General features: G+C 36.5%; 1 protein-coding gene across 2 annotated transcripts in view; it reads right to left on the bottom strand.

Moving 5' to 3' along the window:
* The window catches only part of COL4A5 (collagen type IV alpha 5 chain), a 225,760-nt gene that overhangs the window by 9,257 nt on the left and 201,288 nt on the right, over positions 1–15,215 (bottom strand). For both annotated transcript variants that reach the window (XM_014854622.3, XM_070502136.1), the window contains exons 42-47: positions 11,348–11,481; positions 8,386–8,458; positions 8,179–8,250; positions 7,244–7,372; positions 6,324–6,422; positions 3,910–4,122 (exon numbers count right to left, since the gene is read on the bottom strand). In XM_014854622.3, the coding sequence (XP_014710108.2) occupies positions 3,910–4,122; positions 6,324–6,422; positions 7,244–7,372; positions 8,179–8,250; positions 8,386–8,458; positions 11,348–11,481 (720 nt within the window). The remainder of the gene's footprint in view (positions 1–3,909; positions 4,123–6,323; positions 6,423–7,243; positions 7,373–8,178; positions 8,251–8,385; positions 8,459–11,347; positions 11,482–15,215) is intronic.

Here is a 15,215-nt window from a genome sequence, read left to right as displayed (position 1 = left end):
AGTTGGTATGTTGTATTTTTATCTTCGTTTATCTCCAGGTATTTTTTTATTTCCCCTTTGATTTCTTCAATGATCCAACGGTTGTTCAATGGCATGTTGCTTAGTCTCCTCATATTTCTGACTTTCCCTGTTTTTTTCTTGTGGTCGACTTCTAGCTTCACAGCACTGTGGTCAGAAAAGATGATTGGGATGACTTCAATCTTCTTAAATTTATTGAGGGTTGCCTTGTTCCCCAACATATGGTCTATCTTTGAGAATGATACATGTGCACTTGAGAAGAATGTACATTCTGCTATTTTCAGATGGAATGTTCTATATATATATTAAATCCATCTGATCAAGTATTTCATTTAAATCTACTATTTCCTTGTTGACTTTTTGTCTGGATGATCTGTCTACTGATGTGAGTAGGGTGTTGAGGTCCCCTACTATTATTGTGTTGCTGTTAATTTCTCCCTTTAGGTCTGTTAATAATTGCTTTATGTGCTTTGGTGCCCTTGTGTCAGGTGCATATATACTAATAAGTGTTATGTCCTCTTGGTGGAATGTCCCTTTTATCATTATATACTGCCCCTCTTTGTCTCTCATTGTTTTGTTTTTTAACTTGAAGTCTGCTCTATCTGATAAAAGTATGGCAATACCTGCTTTCTTTTGTTGGCCATTAACTTGGAGTACTGTATTCTATCCCTTCACTCTAAGCTTATGTTTGTCTTTGGAGCTGAGATGCGTTTCTTGGAGGCTGTCTATTGTAGGGTCTTGTTTTTTAATCCATCCAGTTACTCTGTGTCTTCTGATTGGAGAATGCAGACCATTTACATTTAGAGTGATTATTGATAGTCGAGGGCTTAATACTGCCATCTTATCTCCTGTTTTCTGGTTGTTCTATGTTTCCATTGTTTCTCTTCCTTTGTATTTCTGACTGCTATTTCATTTTGGTGGCTTTCTGAGGGAGATTTCTCAGTTTTCTCTCTTTTTGTGACTTGTGGCTCTGCTCTGATCTTTTGTTTAGTGGTTACCGTGGGGGTTGTATGAAAAATATTGGAGATGAGATAGACCAGGAAATGCATTTCTTAATGAGATGAATTAGAAGTGAACTATAGAGCCTCAGTTAATGGAGACTTTAACAAAACCATTATTTTGAATTGTCCCTTTGAATTTGTCCCCTAGAGGTTTTCATACTTCAAAGCAATGTACCATTGTATGATCCTTTTATAGTGGGAGATGGGTGATAGTGACTGGGGATGTGGGAAAGGGGTTTATCCAAAGCATATGGACAGGCAGTTCAACTTTAGGAGAAAGTACATATGAAACTTGAGGATTTGAAAATTGATTCCTTTAAAATTATGCCTGAGTATCTCTTGGAAATTACTCATGTAGCCAAAGGAGTATGCTTATCTCAGATTGAAGATGACTGATAAAAGCCCAATAATGCATAAACCTGGTGGATCATCAAAAGCACTTGGAATTTTTAGAGAATCACCTAGGAATCTTTTCAAAAGTCCTCCATGTTGAAAATAATTGATTTAGTCTAATTTAGACTTTTTTTTCAGAGAAAAAAACTGGCTCAGAGAGAGGTAACTGCTGACTCAAGGTCATGTGAGCGTGAATGACAAATTGGCATAACTGAAAAATGAATGGATTTAGAATTGGCAGGTGTTGGGTTCAATTCTTATCTCCACCACTTTGTGAGTGTGTGGCTTTAAATAAGTCACTTAACCTCTTAGCCGGTTTTTGTGTGTGTGTATAAAATGGAAAAAACAATACCTGTCTTATATCTTTCTTGATCATAGTTGTGAAAATCAAATTGGATAATGGATATGAAAGTGCTTTTTAATTATAAAGTAATTTAAAAATAAAACTAACATTATTGCCTAATTATGGACAGAGCTGGAAATATCCCTGGTCTCAGAAAGAACAAAAAGGAACAGGTACATAAAAGGGAGGCCCATAATGATGAGAACAGGGGTATGTGGTTGCATGTGTGCTGTAGGCTGCCCACAATGATGCAAAATTCTGTGTTATAGTCTCCAAATTTTTGAAGAGATAGCAGTCTCATGAACTCTCAATGTCTCTTATTTTCTAAAATTATAAGGCTTTAATAGACTAATGGTTCTTAGTATGTTTTGTTTTTCTCCCAGACAAAATAGTTTTAGTATTCAATCTGTTTCTTCCACCCTCTTTTTCTATACACCATAATATTTTCACTAATCCAATACAGACTATGTATTTATTTGATCAAGTGATTGTTTCTTTAACATCAAAGCTATAGCTGTCTCTATTTTTTGTTTATTCATCAAGATATCTCCAATTTTATCCTTGTGTGAACCCTACCAGAGACTCTGTAATTCAAGATCATTTGGGGATCTTGGGCCCTATCATGGTCTTCCTATGTCTGAAACTTAAAGTGTATCCAAGTCAGGACCATTTTATAGCTTCTAAGTCTGAAGGCATACTATGACAGCCCTTGTTTGACTAAATACATACATTTTGAAAAGTTATAGTGACATACTAGATAGCAGATCCTATTTTCTCTCTGCATTGCATTTTTAAATTTTATGGTACTTAACAACTTCTAATTGTTTCTATTGACTTGCCGGGTTAGGCATTTGAAGTTTACAAGCTTGATTTTGGGTATAAGTTAGACTATGACAGTGAAGAGAGAATGGACTAAAAGGAGAGGAATTTTATGGGAGAAAGACTAGAGAAAATTATCTAAAAGATTAGAGTATTTTCACTATGAAGATTTCTCAAATGTAAAATTAGAAAAAGAAGATGTTACATAAAGAAGGCAAAAGAAAGAAGGAAAAGTAGCAGAGGAAAGATGAAAAGGAGAAGAAAAAAAGAAAAGTAGAAGAGGAAGAAGAAAGTGTTGGGCAAACTCTTACGTTATTTCATTTCATAAAATGACCTGTGACTATTGGCTTCCATGTAAGCAGCTATAACTACTCTGGTGGGCCAGAACTGCCTGGCAGGTACGGCCAAATGCCCTGGGAACAGTGAGCAGAGCAGATTTCTGGAGATCTCTGTTGCTGCAGAACTGTTTTCACAGAATGGCCGAGCTGAAGAGACCTCAGGACGCCTCTTACCATACAGACCCTAGAAGCTGGGAGCCTAGACTATCTTCTTAAATGTCTTTATGGAGGCAAAGGAGATAGTGATCCCTAAAATAGGTAGCCCCAGTGATCCCTAAAATAGGTCAAACAATGGGGCCTCAAAATCCAAAGTCAACATTCCAGAAAAAGAAACCTTGGGGATTGGGAGAGATCTTGAGAGTCATCCAGTCCAGCCTTAGCTCATCAATCAAACTACCCACCCCAGTATAAAGAAGATGCATGGGAACACATTAAATGAAGTGGATTTTATGTGGAAATATGGTGCTTTATATAGCTTTAAACTACTCTGATAGTTTATAAACCTAAGGCACTTATTTTGGGAACTATAAACTAGCATAATTAAGCAATGACCTTACCTTCTTTGATGTAAAAACCAAGATTCTCTTCAGAATTTATCTTTCAACTTGATGAAGACCAGTGTCAGAGAAGAGGAAACTACCTCCCATGAGTTATAAACACTGCCCACTCAAGCAGCTGCTATACTGTAGAGAGCCCAGGGAATCTGTTTCCTTAATAACTAAGCTAACAAAAGTAAATGTGGCCCTTTCCAAGACATCTTGCTTTAGGCCAAGAATTGTACCTCACACTAGCTAATTAATGCTTTCAGGTGAAAGTTAAATATTATTTATTTAAAACTCATGGTGAATATATTCAGCTGTCCTTGACATGGTCTCCAATTTAGAAGCCCCAAAATAAAAAAAGAGATGCACTTAAGCCAAGGCTACTCTAAAACCCAACAGGATTTTCAAAACAAAAATAAAATGTGTAGTAAGAAATAAGATGCCAATTATCTCACCCAAGTCTTGACCGTGAGCTCTTTTATTTCCTTGTACATACAGGAGAGAAAAGCCTTCATATATCTGGACAGTACCCTGCGGGCATTGTGGTGCATCTGTTGTCTGGCTGTGACGTGTGATGAGGAATCCATGGGCAACAGAGGAGGTTCCAGGAGGACCTGGGGGGCCTTGCAATCCATCTGGCCCGGGGGGACCATCCAAACCGCGAGTACCTATTTCCACGGAATCATCAGTATACAAGATTAAGTAAGCTCTGATCCACTATTATGGATGCTGACAAAACATTAGACCTCTTTTAATTTGTTAATTTAGTCAATATTTATAGAGTGTCTATAAAGGCATTGTCAGATATCACAGGTTTGGAGATAAATAAAATACAGTCCCTGCCATCAAAGAGATTTAAATACATTTTTTTTCTTCTGGAATTGGTTGACGACATTAGGCACTAAATAAATTCTGTGTGAAAGGAACATTAGACGGGAAGGAGTGATGCTTATTTGAAGAGTCTGTATGTCATGTAGTCTTTTGCTATACTCAAAGAGTTCAAACCCCATGAAAAAATTTCAGTCTCCTGTTCTGTTCATCAATGAGAAAGGAAGGGTGTGAATGCCATCAGTCTGCCAGCTTCAGTGCTGAAAAACACTTCCTTTGAATCTTTCTAAGAAATTATTCTCAGGCATACCTTTTTGTTTAGAGAATAGACAGGGCACTCTAAAGAAGCCTTTTCAAAATGTCTGTTTTCAATCTACCACTAGTTCCCTTTCTCTATTTAGCCTCTTAATTTGAGCTCACTTTAAAATTATCTTTATATGCAGGCCTTTGGACATTGTGCGTAGAAATTTTCATTTTGGGGAAACTTCACAGCAATGTCCATACATAATGAAGATGACACTAACTTGTTTCTTCCCTAGAAATACAGGAGATGACACTAAGTTGTTTGTTTTCCTCATTAATGAAATGGCAGGATGTTGGTTCTAGGAAGGCCACAGGTATCACCACTTTGCCTTGTTGCCACTGATATTTTTTGCCAATATAAACTCTTTATGTTTTATACTATCTGGAGTTGCTAATGCATATTAAAAATCTATTGAGTTTATGATCAACTACACTAAGATATCACCTTACAGAATGACAAAAATATCTAAAACTAATAGCAACAAATGTTGGAGAGGTTGCGGAGAAAAAGGAACCCTCATACACTGCTGGTGGGAATGCAAACTGGTGCAGCCACTATGGAAAACAGTATGGAGATTCCTCAAAAAACTAAAAATAGAACTACCATACGATCCAGCCATCCCACTACTAGGTATTTATCCAAAGAGCCTGAAGTCAGCAATCCCAAAAGTCCTGTGCACCCCAATGTTTATTGCAGCACTGTTTACAATAGCCAAGACGTGGAAGCAACCTACGTGCCCATCAACAGAGGAATGGATAAAGAAGATGTGGTACATATATACAATGGAATACTACTCAGCTGCAAAACAGAACAAAATCATTCCATTTGCAATAACATGGATGGACCTTGAGAGAATTATGTTAAGTGAAATAAGCCAGCAAGAGAAAGATAATCTGTGTATGACTCCACTCATATGAGGAATTTAAAACTATGGACCAAGAACAGTTTAGTGGATACCAGGGGAAAGGTGGGGTGGGGGGTGGGCACAAAGGGTGAAGTGGTGCACCTACAACATGACTGACAAACATTAATGTACAATTGAAATTTCACAAGATTGTAACCTATCAATAACTCAATAAAAAAAAAACTGGAAAAAAAATCTATTGAGTTTATGATCTTTTATTTCTATTTTAGGAATCTTACTTTAGTATTTTTTTTATTGTAAGTTGACTCGAATTCTTTTTGGAAGTAGGTTGAGCACAGATTTAAAATCTAGCAGATACCAATTCAATGTTATCGGGAGCACCTATTAATGAGTGACCTCAAAAATCTGCATACCAATATTTTTTCTCAATACAAGATGACACTATGACTCTCAAAGCTCTATGGGGATCACTTAACTTCACAATTACATTTACTGAATTTTATGGGGGAAATTACACTCTATCGTGATATTTTCAAATGTGGAAATATTCACAATGGTTTCAAGATGCTCATAGAATTTAAATCAACATACTGAAAATCATCAGAACAAGTGAGTAGCTGGAAAATCTTCATTTTGAGGAAGAGCTGGGTTTTCCAGTGCTCTAAACACACAAATAAAAACAACTTTTCTATGCTTCTCTTATACTAACAAATCTCCTCGTATGTGCTACCCTATTTTTGCCCAGCAACAGACTCATCAGCTAGCTGCACTCTCTCAAGAGGGGGCTCTCACAGCTCTAATTGGAGGCCGTACATCCAGTGGTCTCCCCGACTTACAGACTAGTATCAGCAGCAGTGTTTTACTTGTCTCACCTGGCTGGCCTGGCAGACCTGGGTCTCCTTTGCGCCCTCCTGCACCATCAAAGCCAGGGAGTCCATTGCGTCCAGGCTCTCCTGGAGGGCCAATTGGACCTACAGGAAAAAGAAATAGGATTTCTGAATGTGAATAGAATAATTTCGCATCCAGAGAGATCTAGGAGACTTAAGGTCCTTGAGTGTCACTGAATTCATAATCTGGTTTTGTGTTTAATCCAGATAAAATGAGCTCAAGCCCAGGACAAAACAAGGAGACAAGGATTTAGCTTTAGTTTTAAACAATCCTTTTGACCTCTTCCATATTATGGAAGTTGTGTTCTCTTCGCCTTCAGAACAAGACAGAGTTGCAAGGCCCAACTTTTGTTATCTATCCCACCATAGGTAAGGCTGTTACTGCCTGGTACACTTTATTTATGGAAAGACTGCCACTCAAAGAAAAAAAAAGACTTTAGAAGAAAAAGACTGAAGTTAGTTTCTAGCTTTCCTTTATAATCAAAATTGACTGCAAGAATAGAGTCAAATGGCCAACCAGATAGGATTCAGTTTAAAAATCATGTGGCCTCACAGTGGGGAACTGATGGCCCACCAAATCAGCCTTCTATCCTTCTGGTGGTTGAGATAGAGAAAGCACCAGAACTTAAATGCATATTAATTTCATTACAAGTTTTTTTTTTAACATTAATCTAATTGTTCAAATTAGAATAGCTAGAGGAGCTAGAAGAAATTGGACTGGGCCTAAAAGAAATTGGGGCATGAGAAATTAACATTTTCAAGAAAAAAGTAAATGGGACTTGTGGTTGTCTGGTATTCTACAGGTTGCTGAGATTCCTATTTTCTGAGACCAACTCTGACAAGTGAAAGGAGACCTAGGGAAGTGTTCTCAAATAGATAAGGATTAAAAAGATCTGCAAAGGTACCTGGTAAGCCTTGAGGTCCTGGTAGTCCTGGTAGACCTTTTAATCCAGGCTGGCCTGGGACCCCTGGTGGACCAGCATCTCCTTTGATTATAATACTCTGTCCTGAAGGACCAGGTAATCCAGGAGGACCTAAGAGGTAAACACACACAAATTTGAAGGTAGGGAAGAGAAAGGTCAGAAGGAATGGATGCAAAAGTGACCTAAGGTCAGCATAAGAACTGGTGTAAAAAACAAGTTATATGCATTAGAATGTTGCCATGTCCAACAGAAATCTGTTTGGGAAAACTATCATTATCTCACCCAGAAGACTCAAAAAATAAATAATTTTCTTAGAGTCAATGGAAAAATTAGGCATATTGTCCCTATTTTCATGCATTGAAGGATGACTCGGTTCCTAGAAAGTCTAATCCATATCCGTGAACGCTGGTGTCAGGGGAAGATGATTCTACTTCCTGACAAGACCATTCTAATTCCAACCTCATTTGCAGTTCTTGTTTGTTGTACTTGTCAAAGGACCCACTGAACTAGTAGGGGAATTTAGCACACACTCTATTTCACAGTTTACAGGAAACCTCTATAAGTCTCTCAGCGAAAAGAAATGTTTTCACATAAAAAATATATAAACATACCTATGTGACTTGCTCTTGTGATCTGTTTAACTTAATATGAGAAAGTTAGTATAAAAGCCAATAAAAATCTCAATGAAGCATTCTTGAGGGTCTTGCATCTATCTTCAACTTAAAAGGTTTGCTCGTGATAGTACATTGACATAGAGAACTTGAGAGATTAGTAAATAGGGAAAGAGTCCTGCCTATTTTCCCTTAGTTGCTGGGGACTGAAACCCTGAAAGTTTGGTTAAAAGGCAGAATGCAAACTTTCAAATTCTTCAATATGTTTAAGTATCAGGTATAACTAGCTCCAGGAATAAGTCTTACCTGGGGGGCCAATAAGTCCTGGATCCCCCTCAGGGCCAGTTAAACCAGGTATTCCACTGGGTCCTTTCATGCCTGCAAAGAAGATACATACAATTGCACAGCAAAGCAGCAGGGCCACAGCCTTTACCCAGCCAAATCAGAAAATGGGTGTCTTGACCCAAAGGAATTTAATGTAAAGGGAGAACCTCAAAATATCTCTTCAAATACCTGGAAATCCTGGAACACCAGGGAGACCAGGATCTCCTTTCATTCCATTGAGACCTGGCCGGCCAGGATTACCCTAAGTAAATAAAATCATTAATTTTAGAAAAAAATTGGGGGGAATAAGAAAGTGAGGGCATAGGTGGTATTGCATAATGGTTTACAGCACTGGCTCTAGAGTCAAGCTTCCAGTTTCCAAATCCCAATTTTGCTTCTTTTTAGCTTGGGTGACCTTGAGTTGATTATTTAACCTCTTTGATTCATAGTTTTCTCACCTCTAACATAGAGAAAATAACAGTATCTACTTCATGGGATTGTTGTGAGGATTAAATGAGATAGTTCACATTAAGAACTTAGAAAACTGATTGGCATGTGTGTACTTAATAAATGGTAGCTATTACTTTATTATCATTAACCAAGGCACTTGATTTTAGTGGAGCCCCAAGCTGATAAGTGTTTGGATTAGAATCACATGCAGAAACAATAAAGTCTGAAAAACTTAGCAAAAAATATAGTAGGGCCTGTTAATTAATTGGGTTTGAAGGAAAAGAAAACTATGGGAAAAAGAGGAGTTGAAAATACCTCTAGGATGGACCTAAACGAAGAAAAAGTGTGGGACAATGAATCTCCTATTAGTAGGAATAAAATAGGAGCAAGCCTGGAACATCTTATTATGCCAAAATGTAAGAAAGTGCTAAAAGTGGGGGGCAGTCAATGTCAGAAAGACATAGGATCCAGCTTGAAGAAGTTCCCAAATCTAGGACAATTTGAGCACCAAAATAAGTAATGATAGTTTAAGAAATTGCAAATTGTTGAAAAAAATGGGAATTTATGGGTCCATATTGATAATAAATAGACAATAAATGGAAGAACAAAGAGGCTCTTCCTTACAGTAGGTCCAACTTGTACATGTGGAGGTAGTGTTAAAGTTGGAAAATCATCATTTGCCACCATCCTAGTATTGATTGGTTGAGGCAAAAGTCATAAGTAGATGTTAAATCTAAGGGGAAATTTTGATGAGGAGCAGTATATTTTCATGATGTTAATGTACCTTCTCATAGTTTCTCTTATTAGTTACAAGGGGAAAAATAGTAACCATACAGTAGAGAAACCAGATAACACCTTGATGAGGCAATCAAAACTAAGATCACCAATGAGGAGCAGATGAACATTGTGGGCCTCCATATCTGAGAAGGACACAATGTCACTCATGCAGTATTCCAGCTGGGGACGCATAACTTGAATCTAATTATAAAGAAACAGCAGACAAAAGAAGGAACATTCTATTTTTTTAAAAATGGGAAGGGGCTACATTTCTTCAAAAATGTCACAGTCATGAAAGAAAGAAATAGGATTTAGAAACTGTTTCAGATTAAGGGAGAATAAAGAGATATGGCAGTTAAACGCAATGCGTGATTTGGTCTGGATCCTATATTGGAGGGGGAAAATGCTGTAAAGGACATTACCAGGTCAATTGACACAAGCAAAATGTGTAAGGTAGAAATAAAAGTATTATGTCGATATTCAATATCCTGAAGTTGATAACTGTACTGTAGCTCTATAAAAGAATGTCTTGAATATTAGAAAATCTTATGCACATGCACTGAAGTATGTAGGGGTAAAGCGGCACGATAGATGCAACTTATTCTCAAATGTTTTAGAAAAAAACACACAATTATATACACACACACATAACAGACATACAGAGAGCAAATGGGGAGAAACGTTAATAATTGGTCCATCTGGGTAAATGATACATGTGAGGGTTTTTGTGCAATTTTTCTATAAATTTAACATTATTTCCAAATAAAATAGAAAATGTGCAAATGTAAGAACTAACTTGTACAAAATAAATGAATAGAACTTGAGAATACTAGATTTATAAAATATTGTTATCAGGCAGTAGTCTTGAATCAGGCATAGTGGCATGCGAACTGGAAGTACAATGGGAAATGAATAAGGTAGAGAGTGAGCAGAGAATGAACAAAGAGAGGACTAAAATTTTAAGTCTAGGTGTCTAGAGGAACAGTGATGACGTGGGAAAAAAAGTTAGTTGTTGGAAAGCTTTAAGGGCCGCTTCTTCAGATTGTTTTTTTCCTCCTATAAAGCAGCCCTCAGAATTAAAAGACTGAGTTTAATCTGCGTTGGCTATCAAATCTAACAACAACCCTTCTGAATGAATGGAGGAAGCTTTCAGGATCCATAAAGAAGTATGTGACTTTCTGTGTCACTCAAACCAAGGTGGAAAGCACATTAATATAGATGTGGGGATATACTATTATTCTTTTTTTTAATAGGTGAAGGCAGAAACCTAAAGTGTCTGCCTGTTTTCCTCACAGACACAAAGTAGAATTGTGCAGTGGAGCTGAAATTTGACCTTAAATTTAATTTCAAAGTCTAAAATACCGCCACTCACCATAATTACTTCCCTATGGGTGGACTCATCCACACGCAATGCTCTGATATATATGTTTACATTTATAACTTTGCTTTCACTGAAATGAATATCTTTCAATCCAAATACTATACACACCAAAGACTCCAGGTAAAGTATCTTTGTTTTTTTTTGGTGAGGAAGATTCGCCCCGAGCTAACATCTGTGCCAATCTTCCTCTCCTTTGCCCGTGGATCACCGCTACAGCACGGCCACAGCAGGGTGGCATACGTCAGTCCCCAGGAACCGAACCTGGGCTGCCAAAGTGGAGCATGCCGAACTCAACCACCAGGCCACTGGGGCAGCCGCAGGTAAAGTATCTTTTGAGGAACTTGATAACTATAAGACAACAAAGGTCCTTTCATTGGAAGAATATAGGAAAGTTGCCTTTTTCTTTCTTTGTGATTCACCAATGAACTATGCACAGAGCCTTGACCAGTAAATGCTAATTAAAATAATGTAGCTTAGAATTCTCATTTTAAATGCAAAACACCCACACCCCTTTCTCATCAAATATCTACTCCCATTTCCTACCTGGGGTCCTGGTGGTCCTTGATCTCCTTTCAAACCAGGCAAACCAGGTTGCCCAGGTTGGCCTGGGTTTCCTCTCTCTCCTTTAACACCTCCATTTCCAGGGAGACCACGGGGACCTTCTGGACCTGGTAGACCTTGATAATGCACAACAAATGACCACATTTTAGTATAGAATAAGAGCAGCATAAAAGTCAGGCTTTTAAAATATCAGTCATCTAAATCCTATTAGTTTGCATAATATAATCCTGACTACACTAAAATATATAGACCTATGCTGATTCTCTTTCTAATGTAAGCTGGGCTGGGTTCTTTTTGTTATTAACACTGGTTTGCAGACCCTTTTAGTTTGCATTTTATTATATATTAAATCCAATAAGCTCCTATCTAAAGAAAGGACTCAGGACCTTATAATAAAGATTGCTTCTGTAATCCCTAACTGTTTGATTTAACTGTAACAAAACACACCACAAGGCTCGGCTCTCAAATTGGAGCCTGCATCAGAATCCCCAGGAGAGCTTGTTAAAGCAGATTCCTGGGCTTACCCCTAGAGTTTTGAATTCAGGAATTCTGGGGAGGGGCCCAAGAATTTGCATTTTAACAAGTGCCCTGTAGATAAACAAGTGCCCTGTAGCTAAAGCTGCTGGTTCCAGACCACACTTTAAGAATCACTGCTGTAGGGCAATCAGGGATTCAAGTAATTTGTCTCATTGTGATTAAACTCAAATTGCATTATTTGTAAATAGTTATTTTTACTCAGCTTCTATTATTATGCAATTAAGATAGCTACTTAAGCAAAGTTTCATTTCATTTTAGTGGCATGCTTAAGACATGGGAATATTTTAAAGTGTCAGAAATTTATTGATTCAATATAGTACTTTAGACTTTATTTAAAAATGTTTTCATATTCTTTACATTTTAAATATTTTTGAAGAAAAATAAAGAATTCTGTATATATCTTGTGAATAAATAAATAATTTAAAATGAGATTTTGCTAAGGTCTTTTCCTTATACTATGTTTTTAACTCTTCTTTCTAAACAAAGATACCAGATGCATTAAGCAACCAAAAAGAGCTCATCAATGGCCACACTTTTTGTCACTAGATAGGAAATAGCTGTTACTGTTGCAGAGTGTTAAGCAGTGGCTGAGGCTGAGACTAAGTAGTTCTGCCTTAAGAAAACAATTATGAAGCCCTAAATAATGAACAGCCAATAATTAGCACTTATACCTTCTCTCCTCTGTAACATTAGGTTTTCATTGGTTTTGACAAAAAAGGAAGATATGTAGCGATTATTTTTGAAGGAAATATCACAGACCTATGGATTTAGAATACTGAGCTCATGTTAATGTATGGACAAAAGGTCCTCTTATTGATTTGAAATAAAATTTGGACTTTTTAAATTCTTTTAAGACCCAGAATCAACAGCTACATACTAACAAGGAAACAGGGCATACAGATTAAGAATCTGAGCTCTGGAGTTAGAATGTTGGGTTGGAATCCTAGCTCCATTACTCATTAGCTGTTTGACCTTAGCAAGTTTATTAATCTCCTTGGCCTCAATTTCCTCTTCTTTAAAATGGAAATAAGAATAGTGCCTACTTTATCAGATTGTTCCAAGGATTAAATAAGACAATATGTATAAATTACTTGACACAGTGCCTGGCACATAGTAAGAATTATGTAAGAGTGTTTTAAAAATGATTATTATCAGTATTATTATCTTCATTATTGGCAAAACTGAAGGTAAGAATATATCTTTAAAATATGAGCCAGTTTTTAATCTTTCACCTATTTCTATGTGATTTCATAATATAACACTACTCTCTTTGGCACATGAGAAAAGGAAGCAGGTCCACAAGAGTACAACAATCCTTTTATCTTTAAACAATTTAGATCATATAGTCACCCTAGCTCGGCAACGAGACAGACACACTCAGAAATTCCTTTCTCAATCATAAAGAAAGGGTTGGGGTACTTTAAACTTAAACAAAGAAACAAAAACAACTGCTGAGTTCAAACCCCCTAGACAGGGTTTTCTAAGAAAAATTGTTAGTTTCATCTATAATGTATAATTTGGACTAGAAACCAGGTAGCAAGTCAGCTTACTGCGAGAAAAGTAAATTATCTGTGAATTACCCTAACAATGACAAGGTAAGATTAACATAAGAAAAAAAGTGGAATCTATTATGACCCTCTTTTCTAGTCTGAAAATCAATCAGAACATTGTCATCATTTGAAAAAAACTAGGCATGTTATGGGCATTGCTCTTTTTGCAATTAAGAGGAAATATTGGGAAATTTATATTTTATTAATTCAGATCTGCTGTTCTAGGGTCCTTCAAATTTAAATTAACGAGTTTGCCAATGACATAAGGGACATATAAGTTTTATTTTTAATAGTACTCAAGAGTTACCTTCTTTCATTACTGAAAACAGTCATGAAAACACAGATCAGAGCAGTCTCACGTGACAAAAATTCAAAAAAATAAAATCAATATATAGAGGTTACAAATGGGCCAGATGCCTGCCTAAACATCTTAATGCAGTCTTAAAGAAAAAAATAAGTGTATTTCCATTTAAAATTCAACATGTCTTTATGTATTGATTACCCATTATAAATAATTGAAACCACAAAGACCTAATGTCATTTCAAACTTGATCATAAATAAGTCACATTACCTTCACCAAAACGTTAAATACCAGAGCAGGTAGTATTTGAGGATAACAGCACTCTTCAATGCCTTCTGAATTATAGCAAAACAAGTGCATTTCTCTTATGATACATACAAAGCATTAAAAAAAAAATGAATTGACCAGTGAAGAGTCTAACCTTGAAAACCTGGGAAGATCAGAGTTCACCAAAGCCCAAAGATCGATGTTAGCAGTATCAGACATCACACAGTACAAAATAAGATTATGAGTTAGAAGTGGTTCACAGTATAGCACAAGTTAAACAATAACCCTTTTTGCCAGCATTTCTTATACCTATAGCGTAATCAGTATGCAAACAGAACCATACAGGAGTATAGAGAGCCAAACATTTTCAAATAGAGCTTATTCTAGGAAATAAGCTGCTAGTTTTCACTAATCCAAAAAATGGAAAACTCTACTGAAGACATCATGTTAACACTGCTACTGTGACTTTCCAAAAGTTAGCATCTCAAAACATTAAAGTTGACAAGATAGTACCATTTCACTGATAGCCTTCCGTTCCTTTCAAAAAGGGATAATTTTGGATAAATGTTTTATCTTGGTCTCTGACATCCTTTTAGTAAAAACATGAAGTGCAAATTTCTTGTTATGTTCAGACTGCTCCAAGGGATAGAGTTAACTTTAAAGACCTCGTTAGACAAAAATACAAAGATCATAGGTGACCAAATAGAGAAACTAAAATATGAGTCTACAACGGTCATTACCAACTGTACTTCTGTTTGTCTTCTTCGAAAATCATTCCATGACGCCACATTCTGATTTTTTTCATAATTCATCAAGAGGCTTTCTTCTGCGTATTATTACTTGTAATAAATTACTCAAAGAGAAGAACGTCAATATATATTTGTTCATCATTGAACTTGAAAATAAAGAGTTGAATTTGCCAAAGATGTGAAGACCATCAGTGAAGGGGTGCTTTAAAATATTTGGCATGCAATAGTCCGCCCCAAAACACAGAAAATATAACATTTACTTTATTATTATTCAATTTACATATTAAATCACGCTATTAACTATTAAAAGAAAGATCATTAAATAAAAAGATAAGCTTACAAACAGGACAACTCTTGGTTAACGTTAATTGACTATAAACATAATCTTCTTTTCTTACAAGTCTTGCTATGATTTATAAACACTGAGGCTAGCAGAGAGAATAAA

Source organism: Equus asinus, chromosome X, assembly GCF_041296235.1.
Source record: "Equus asinus isolate D_3611 breed Donkey chromosome X, EquAss-T2T_v2, whole genome shotgun sequence".
Lineage (NCBI taxonomy): Eukaryota > Metazoa > Chordata > Mammalia > Perissodactyla > Equidae > Equus > Equus asinus.
This window is presented reverse-complemented; position numbering and strand designations above follow the sequence as displayed.